The sequence below is a fragment of the Ornithodoros turicata genome, chromosome 5, assembly GCF_037126465.1.
Source record: "Ornithodoros turicata isolate Travis chromosome 5, ASM3712646v1, whole genome shotgun sequence".
NCBI lineage: Eukaryota > Metazoa > Arthropoda > Arachnida > Ixodida > Argasidae > Ornithodoros > Ornithodoros turicata.
This window is the reverse complement of record NC_088205.1, coordinates 66,153,030-66,162,163: the sequence shown is the minus strand read 5'-3', so window position 1 is coordinate 66,162,163 and position 9,134 is coordinate 66,153,030. Positions and strand designations below refer to the sequence as shown.

The following is a 9,134-nucleotide window of genomic DNA, read 5'->3' as shown; positions in this document are numbered from 1 at the left end:
GGTTTGCGTTCGAGAGTATTGAGCTTTGACCAATAGGATGAAAGAGAAGGCGAAAACCCGCCAGCCAATGACGTATCAGATACAATGTTCAATTTTTCGAACGTGTTGTTGGGATCTCGTTACAATCGTGAAACACGAAATACTCACAATATTCACTCTACGACCGCTAGCAACAACGAGACGTAGGTGACGATGGCAAAGAACGATGTTCAAGGTTTGTGTGATTGTTTTATCTCGCGTAATGCGTGCTCAATTCGCAATATTTCTTGTCAGTAGAGGCAGCGGCTGTTATGTATTCACCTGGTTACAGGGGTTGCAGGTTCTACTGCTAAACCACTTTCCGCTTGGGAGAAACGGAAACAATATTCGAAGCAACTGTGAGCTGTTTATAATGTGGTTTGTTCAGTACTAATACCGTATAATATTCCACTACAGCAACACCAATGCCCAACGAAGCAAGCAGAATGCTACGATCCAAACAGTTTGCCAGAACAGAAAAGATGATAAAGGGTGAGACCTTCGTGAAAGTAGCCGTTGTATTTCACTTAGCGTTAGTCTTGAGCGATTTTACTGCTTTAAATGCAGTTGTTGCCCAGTAGCGGCCGAGCTCATTCTAAATAACCTTGCAGAAACGTTTTGGCAAATAAACGAAGGATAACGACTGCATTTTGTAGGAAGGATGACGAAGGCAGTGTCATGTAAGTATTGGTCGCCATACCGTGAAGTATGGATTGTTGATTAATTAGTTAGACTGAAGACGAATGAAGTGTGATTTCCAGGAGACCAGCAGGTGGACCCACAAAACGGCGCAGACTTGGTGTTACAGCAGCTCCAGTACCAAGGTACATTTCTGAGCATTTACGAAATAGACGACATGTATTTAGAACCTAAGTCATATTGTACGTCCGTTCCTCGAATTTTAAGCGTTAGCCTTTTTGTCCGTTTTGTAGTGCAAGCAAGACCACTGTACCGCTACATAAACCAGGCCCTTCCAAACAGCACCGTGGAGCGTTGAAACCCAGTGGCAGGCCTACAACTTCTACAAAATCGCAAAGGACAGTCCCAGCTGTAAAGAACACAAAGCCAGCACCATCAATGCCCAAGGCAGTTGTGCAGACAAAGAAAGTGATCGACAGGAGGCCACTTTCTGAAGTATGCAATCGTTCAAACTGCGTACCACCCATGATAACCCCAGTGATTTTGCCGCGGCACTTGCTTTGATCCCTTATACTCCAAATCTGTTTTCTTCTCTAGGTTGCAAAGCAGAAGAACACTACCAAGCCAACGGTCAAAAGCAACGACACAAAAGTTGCTGGGAAGAAAACAGTCCCGATGGCAACGTCGTCTTCTGCTAAGGTCCCCTCGAATGGCAATCAGGGGCCATCCGGTAAACGCAGTCGTCCTTCGAGGCCAGCGGTCCCAGTCCGGAGACTGAATTCCCAAGGTGCAGCTTCCAAGCCGTGTAATGATTGGACACAACTGTCCAAGCCACAAACCGTACCAAGGAAGCCTGCAAAAGATTTGAAGGTCAGCATGTCCAAGCCGCTTCATCCAAGAAAATCAATTCTAGCATCGGGGCGAAGGGAAGCCGACAAAGCAAAAAGGGTGTCTATGAAAATGACCCCAGAAACAATGCCGCCTATGCCCATACTGGATAACTCGACTCCAAAGGGAGTACCTTTCCCAAACTCTGCCGAAGAGTTCAACGACAGAAAGCTTTCCAAATGTGCTGGCAGCACACCATACAGGCAGTCGATCATGAAGAAAAAGTCTACACCCGCAGGCACCTCCGTGAGAAAGTTGAGGAGTCGCGTCTCGTTCAGGTCCCCGGCCGAAATCACACCAGCTAAAGAGACTTCATTTCACGCTCACTCTCCTGCTCCTACTCCGTACCGTTCTGCCGAAGAAAGCATTGCGACAACAAATTCATCCACGGATGACGTGTACGAGACTCCTTACGTCGACCACGTTGTGAGAAAGTCCACCGGAGAAACGCCTTACAGGCTCTCCGACGTCAAGACGGACTTGAATCGAGAAATGACTGAATCCGCGGGGTCGACGCCTTTCAAAGTAATGTCTGCCGAACCTGCTGAGATTCCCGATGAAACTGTCGAAGACGAGTTGAACGGTACGTTCACGATGGAAACTGACGAGAATGAAGAGGCGGGAGATGCGAGGGCGGATACATCTACGCGTCAACCGCTGTCGTGTCTAAAGACAGACACGAACGTTGAGGAAATAAGTAAGAATGTGGCACGCACTCGTAAGTCTGTCTCCTTTGTCGTTTCCAAAAAGAAGAGGACAGCAACGCCACTTCGAAAGACTCCTCATAAGAGCGATGCAAGCAGGTGAATTTGTTACGATTTCAAATAAAATTAATAGTGGTTGGCAGAGTTGTTACAGATCCACAAAATAGTTAGCGTCTGCTTCACAAGTGTAACATCTATTTATTTTTGCATACACTCGACATGGCTATTGTGCATTCATTTTGCAAACTGTCATTCATATTGAAGGAATAAATCGGGACAAGTTTGATATGAATTCCTATCCTAGGGATCAGATCGTAGCTTATAGGTAAAGGTGCACGATAAATCCGATTCTCAATTGCGATTCCACGCGTTTATATTGGTGTGGTGTTACGTAATCCGAGAAGCGACAAGAGATGCAAGACCTCCGGGAAGAGAGAAAAGATGGGGAAGAACCGTACCTGTTTTGTTTTCCTTGTTATTTCTTTTGCATCACACGAAAGATTGCACCAAATTTCCGATCTTAGACATATAAAGTTCTGACAAAAGAATGCATAAACGAGACCAAAACATCAACGAAACGTTTGAACTCTTCGAAGCAAAAGCTATCTCCACCTAACTTTTTTGTGTGTGCCAATTCTAGTCAAGCCTTGTACTAATAGTTACATCGACCTAATCCAAACGGTAAGACACGAGGCATGGAATGGAGGAGAAAGACGACACATTCTCTAACTCAGCTGAACATTTAATGACAGAAAAGGCCCACAATCCAGCTGATCGTTAGGAAAATGTGCACCAGCTCACCTGTGTCCTAGCCCTTTCACGCCGACCTAAACTTGCTATGTTTCATACGTAACAAATGAAATCTATGTTCAGCTTATCTTGCACTGTGATTTCTTCTCTGAAGTTCACTAATGAATCTAAGTCGTACAAGAGTGAAATTTCTTTTCCGCTTCAGTTTTTCTGAAAAAGAAAGAAATGGAAACAAAAATGTTTCTTTTTCTTTTATTTTTTCAGCAGTGCAAGCTTTTTCGGAAATTCTGCATGTCTAGCTACAACACGATCGTTTAATCCGTTATTGGCCATATTGAACTTCCAGATTTGTTTTATACACTACGCGTAAATTTACGATGCTTAACTCACCTATTCAGATCGTCCCACTTGGTCTCGTGGCTAGAAAAACGGGGACGCAGCATATCAAGCTATCGGCATCTGCACTGCCTCGGGGCAGAGCCGAACAGTTCACTTCATAAGCACTCCTCAACCAAAAGGGCGAGAAAATCTACTCCGAAGGCTCGCCACAGTGCCAAGAAATCGGACTTAGGCGCATCACCCTCTCTTCAAGTATGTTTGCTCAGTGGATGGGTCACCACAGTTGTAATTGTTGTTCCGTTAACCTCACATTAAATGTGTCTGTTTGCAATTCAGCCACAGGCATCCGAGGAAGTGAATGGAACCACGGACATCGCGAGTGTTCTAAAGGAACTGTACAGTCTGCTTAAAAATGTAATCATCCCACTATGACTGAATCTTGCTGTTTTTTTTTTCGTTGTGGATTCTCCCCTGACTTAAAATTTCCTCACCACCAGGGTTACTCGTCGGACCATGTCCACGCGTGGCTCGATGCTTTGGACAAGGAAGTTGTGCAGTCCTATCCAGCATACTGGATGTGTCGTTCTCTTGCGTGTGAAAACTCGCAGGATTTCACTGCGGCACTCAACTGGCTCATGGAAGGGTTGGAGCACTTGAAAGTGGTAAGCAGCATACATGTAATCTGGTACTATACTGAACAGTTTCTCATCTTACATTGTAGCTTACTGAATCTAGCTCATCTTATGCTGCTGCCCCCTTAGACAAGTTCCTTGAAGCTTTTCCAGAAATTACATTGTACCGATAAATCGTGTGTGCATGTGTACATTCTTCTGAGCTGCTGCACTCTATGCGCACAGGAGTTTCAAAAGTTACTACTTGTTACCTCTACAAAAGTGTAACAAAGTTAGTAGAGGTGAAGGAGTTACCTAATTAGTGGTATAATTTCCTTTAAGCTTGATGCGTGAGATGAAAGACAAGTACTACTATGAAATGGACTGTCTTCTGGTGCTGGCTCAAATTCGAGGAATTGATGCGTTTTTTGTCTCTCTAGGTTAAAAATCCTAGGATGACCCAAAGAAAGCATGTCATGTTGTGATGTCTAGACCGAAGAATTAAAAGCAACTTTCAGTAGTGACCACATTGTAACGTGCTTTATTTAGTTTGTTCTAGGATGTTAGCCTTTTCACCGCAGGCTGACCTCGTCAAATTAAGAACATTGGCAGCTTCTTAGAAAGCTTTGTAGTTGAGAAAAGGAAAAAAAAAAAAAATCGAAGTATCCATCACATAGAAATTGGTAAGAGAGATGCTTTTCGCAAGTTTGGGTTAACCCTAAGTGTAGCATATAGACACGCGTAAAGTGTATCTGTGCGTTGTGACTCATTGGTCATGTTTTCTATTAATGTTTTCTTCTGTCACGATACAAGTGTCCACATTGGGAAAACAACTTTATGCCACATGTTGTACAGAGCATGTGAATTTCCAAAGATACCTAATTTGCCATATTTTCACCAGTAGATTAACGTTGCGGATGACAACCAACGTCACACACCTGTCACAGAAGACTGAAGCGCAAGCTTCACATATATTTCAAGGATTCTACTAGAACAGTCTGTTTAAAAAAAACTTTTCTGCGTCATAGTGCCAAGCATGTTGAAATGCAGTAGCTCTATAGGGACTGTCACAAGGTCATAAAGTATCATGTTTTGATTGGCCTATTTGAGGTATAATGTTGTGGATTAGCCCCATAAAGCCATAGATGGACCTGCCGTAATTTTTGGTGTATAGCGCGCACCTAGCAAATGGCTCGTGTCATATGTTACACACTTAGAAACTCCATAATCGAAGCAGAAAACACGCTATACACACTTTAGCTTCCTCTCCAGAACCGGTCATCGCAGCTGGCAGCAATACACCATGCACAGCTCTATGTACCCAATACACCCTATTGTTGATGACCTTCATTATGTTTTGTCAAGGCACAGCCTCACATTGTAAAATCACTCACAGAATTCAAGGATTAAGATCAATTGCTTGCCCTTGGGAATGCAAGTGTCATCGCCCTGCATATTTTACAAGGTCACTGGTGGCTCTATAAGGAAGTGTATCGATGCATAGCACGCACAGCCTATTTTAAATTTTCTTTTTTTTTTTTTTTTTTTTGTTACGAAAATTACGGTAAATGGTTGGTGGCCTTGTAAAGATATCATTCTAATAGAGGCAGCTTCCGACCCGAGGAATATAGCTTTCCGCAAAGTAGCAGTTCGCTACCGTGGAAAAACCATTACGGTCACATCCACTTTGCTTTTAATGCAGGCTGACCAGGAGCTGCTGCAGGAGCTAGAGCTGCTGGTGAATCGTGCTTCAGCAAAAGAAAATACGAGTCCCACCTCTTCTAAAAAGACTGCACGCAGGAAGCTGAGAGCCAATGACGTCTCTCCAGCCAACATCTTTGAATCTACGCGGCTCGACTACGCAGTGTTTGAGGACAGCCATATCAACAGGTATATGGAAGTTCATACTGAGAAAGCTGTGCATCTCCCTTAAAGGGACGGTCTCGCACCCCCTGCCCCTCTCATAAAGTGTACTATTCGATTGCCATTTGTTGAAAATAGAATACTGCGAATTTACCCGACAAAACGCGCCACAGTTATTAAATAACCAAATTAAATCGATAAAGATTGCAGAGCATGCCGCGATCTGTGTTGGCAGCAATAAGAATGGCCACGTCGCCCTGCGGGAAAGTCCATGATAGGATACAGAAATCGTCTGCTTTTGCGCGCGCTAGCGCATCGGCGTGAGCAGACGGCTTTCAGAAGTTACTGGGCACCACGGCAACTCTCGTACATTTTCTTTCAGTTCTGAGGTGAAAAACGCACATTCTAAGAAGTGGCAAGCATGGTGGTTTAGAACAACTATGTTAATCCTCACAGACAAGTTAAAAGTCGCAGGACAACCCCACCCACAACCACAAATCTGAAGTCGTCGACCATCGGCGCGCGCGGTCGCATTACAGCTCCAACCAAAAATATATTACGCGCGCTTCCATTACACTCCCCGTTGCACACTGATCATGCTTCGAAATGAAGTGTCGCTGACGACGTACATGGAGAAGGAGTGCGTGTTTATTTAAAAACCGCATTAATTACTCGCGGAAAGAAAACACAGCTTCCACGTATCCGATTATGCACCACATTCTCTGAGATCGCACAGTCAATGCTCGGACTACATTCTCCGCTCGCGGAGGTATATGCATAAGTGTCCCCATTTCGAGAGCAAAGGGGATGACTCTACCCAAGGTGCTTCTGCAAGTAACAATTACCATGACAACGGCGACGTACCCGCAGGCCGACGTCATACGTGACGTATGCATGAGAGGAGCGCAGATTTCGTCGTCTGCTATTACGGCACGTTTCGACAAATTCCTCGAAAACGACTTGGTTATTCCGAATGAAACTTTGACGGTTGTATGTGTACAGTACTCGTGAAGCTAGTTTTGGCTAAGTTTCGGAATCGCCCCGGCTGTACTAGACCGTCCCTTTAACAAGGGCTGCAGTTGTGGTCCTTTTCTTACCATGTACAGCTGGTAAATGCTTGTAAGCATGCTCGTAAGCGGAAGTATAGGAGTTTGCGAGCTTTCGTGGTATCTGTATTATAACAATTTCTGCAGGATCTGTGCTGCAGCTGCAGGGAACAAGACTACGGCTCGTGCAGTCATGACACCAGTGCGTCGCTCAACGAGAACTCGTAAAAATGTCTCGAAGGTGAAGACGCCGCAAGCAGATCTTCTCTTCAAAAAGAATCCTGCTCTTAGCTGCTAACTCCGCTACGCATCTTTTGAGAATTTTATGCGTGCCTTTTTTTGTGTGTAAAGATTCGTTGCACTCGGTGACTTGCTGTAGTATTTTATCGGACGTATTTAATCGTACCACTGCTGTCAATCAATCCTTTGAACAACAGTAGCATTAGCGAGCATTTTAGCCTTTTAGCTATGAATATGCTATTATAAGAAGAGCTTCCCCAGACGGAAGAGGTTCATTCTGTGTATAATAAACTGCTTTATATTCCCTTCAGTATCTCTTTTTTGTTTTTGAAACCAGAACACACTTCAAGGAATGATGGCAGGCTTAACTTCCACATAAAAGTGGCACGAATGGAAAGCCGTGACAAATCATTGTTGCTGAATATCAAATTTCGTTTTCGCGAGGAGCAAAAAGAAATGCAGGTTACTGACCTGGCTGCATAGCTTGATATTTGGGGTCGGAAAACTTGTGATCACAATCGTCTGATAGGGCATGATGGGCACAGCCATATACTACGAACTCACGTGAAGGTCGACATGGCGTATAGCCGAGCTCGATCATGCCACGCACACCCATAGCACCGGCCCTGCTCACGGGATAACATCACACCCGTGATCAGAGATCGGCAAAATAACCCATGCTCTGGTCGCAAGTGTGATGTTATACAGTGAGCGCGCTAATATGGGGCATGATCGAGCACGGCGATACGCCGTGTCGACCTTCACGTGAGCTCATAGCTGCTGCTGAGCTCACACCTTATCGGATGATTGCGATCGTGAGTTCCGCAACCCAAAATGTCGAGCTATGCCTGCCTAGAGACCAGACGACAGCATATAACCAGTATTACACAAACATTTCCTAGCTGCACCCTATTGGTGAAAGGACATCCGGCATGCAGATCTTAGAGCTCCGATCTGGTGACGTATGAAAGGATTAGGGCTGTACAACTAAGGACTCTGCCAAAGTTGAGAGCATGAGTGCCGAACCACTTGCCTTATAATTAGAGCCTGAAGTTTTCGGGAAATATTTTTTTCTAAATTCGGGGGGTAAAAATCAGGTAAATAAACATGTGCACTAAATTCGTGTGAATTCGGGTGAAAAATCTTCTAGTATGCTAAATTCGGGGTGAAATCGGGCTCAGTTACTCAACTAACTGTAGTGGTTTGGTACAAATGGTGATGTAACTGAATTTTTCTGCCAAACAAGTAAATTAATGCATTCCTCAAACATCCCAGTGAGGGCAATTTGCCAGGTAAAAATAGGGTTTCACCCTAAAGAGGCAACCTTCAATTCGGGGTGCAAATTCGGGGAAGGATCGGGTAAAACCCTAAAAGTTCAGGCCCTACTTATAATCTACATGTGTGGCACAGCACATTAGTCTATGAAGGACCGAAACATAACACAGGCATAATGACAACGTTCTCTCCCTCGACTTGAGGAAAATGGGAGGTGAACGCTTTTTTCGTACCGTCAATTATGCCGAACATAAGGGCAAGAAGGCCCCGCCTCCCGTTTTCAACAAATCGAGCGAGAACGTCGTCATTCGGGATGATGGTTGGCTAGGAGCGTGCTATGTGATGTAGCTAATTTTTTAAGTAGCATAGAAGTCATTTTTAACACCCAGTTTTCTTCCTATAAAACTGTTAAGTAGGCCAGTAAGGTGCACCATGCAAAGTAATTTACACCACAGAGTCATAATTATTGCAGAAATTGAATTTAAAATACGCCGCAAAAAGCGACCGTGCACAACGGTGGTGAAGAGCAGCACCAGCCTGTGATCTGCCTGGAACCTCGCGCTGACGCTATAAGGAGAACGCTCGCTGATTGGCCTAGATAAATGTTGTCTGCTACTCCACTGTCGTCTGCTACTCAGCTGTTCGGGGTTCTGATAAAGCCTTTCTCCTTGCTCGGTAATGCTTCGGCCGCTCCTTCTATCCCCAATTCTCCGGGAAAACTGGCAAAACAAGTTTACGGCGGCAAAGGGACAAGGCGCTGA

General features: G+C 44.6%; 1 protein-coding gene across 2 annotated transcripts; it reads left to right on the top strand.

Annotated features, from left to right (window-relative positions):
• The first annotated feature begins 31 nt into the window (after nucleotides 1–31).
• On the top strand, nucleotides 32–7,408 carry LOC135394611 (proteoglycan 4-like). 2 transcript variants are annotated; one of them, XM_064625440.1, is made up of 12 exons: nucleotides 32–214; nucleotides 311–377; nucleotides 436–510; nucleotides 675–698; nucleotides 780–842; nucleotides 951–1,152; nucleotides 1,255–2,348; nucleotides 3,398–3,590; nucleotides 3,675–3,752; nucleotides 3,836–4,000; nucleotides 5,652–5,839; nucleotides 7,006–7,408. In XM_064625440.1, exons 1-12 carry the CDS (start codon nucleotides 193–195, stop codon nucleotides 7,154–7,156), a joined length of 2,322 nt encoding a protein of 773 aa, XP_064481510.1. In that variant the 5' UTR covers nucleotides 32–192; the 3' UTR covers nucleotides 7,157–7,408. The 2 variants fall into 2 exon arrangements, with proteins under 2 accessions (XP_064481510.1, XP_064481509.1); XM_064625439.1 differs by having other exon boundaries at nucleotides 35–214; nucleotides 630–698.
• The last annotated feature ends 1,726 nt before the right edge of the window (nucleotides 7,409–9,134 follow it).

Bases quoted from the DNA above. Each gene is read 5' to 3' on its own strand.
- LOC135394611 (XM_064625439.1), top strand. From the start codon at position 193: ATGGCAAAGAACGATGTTCAAG. The intron at 1,153-1,254 runs GTATGCAATCGT...TTTCTTCTCTAG, and splicing joins ACAGGAGGCCACTTTCTGAA to GTTGCAAAGCAGAAGAACAC. The intron at 5,840-7,005 runs GTATATGGAAGT...CAATTTCTGCAG, and splicing joins GAGGACAGCCATATCAACAG to GATCTGTGCTGCAGCTGCAG.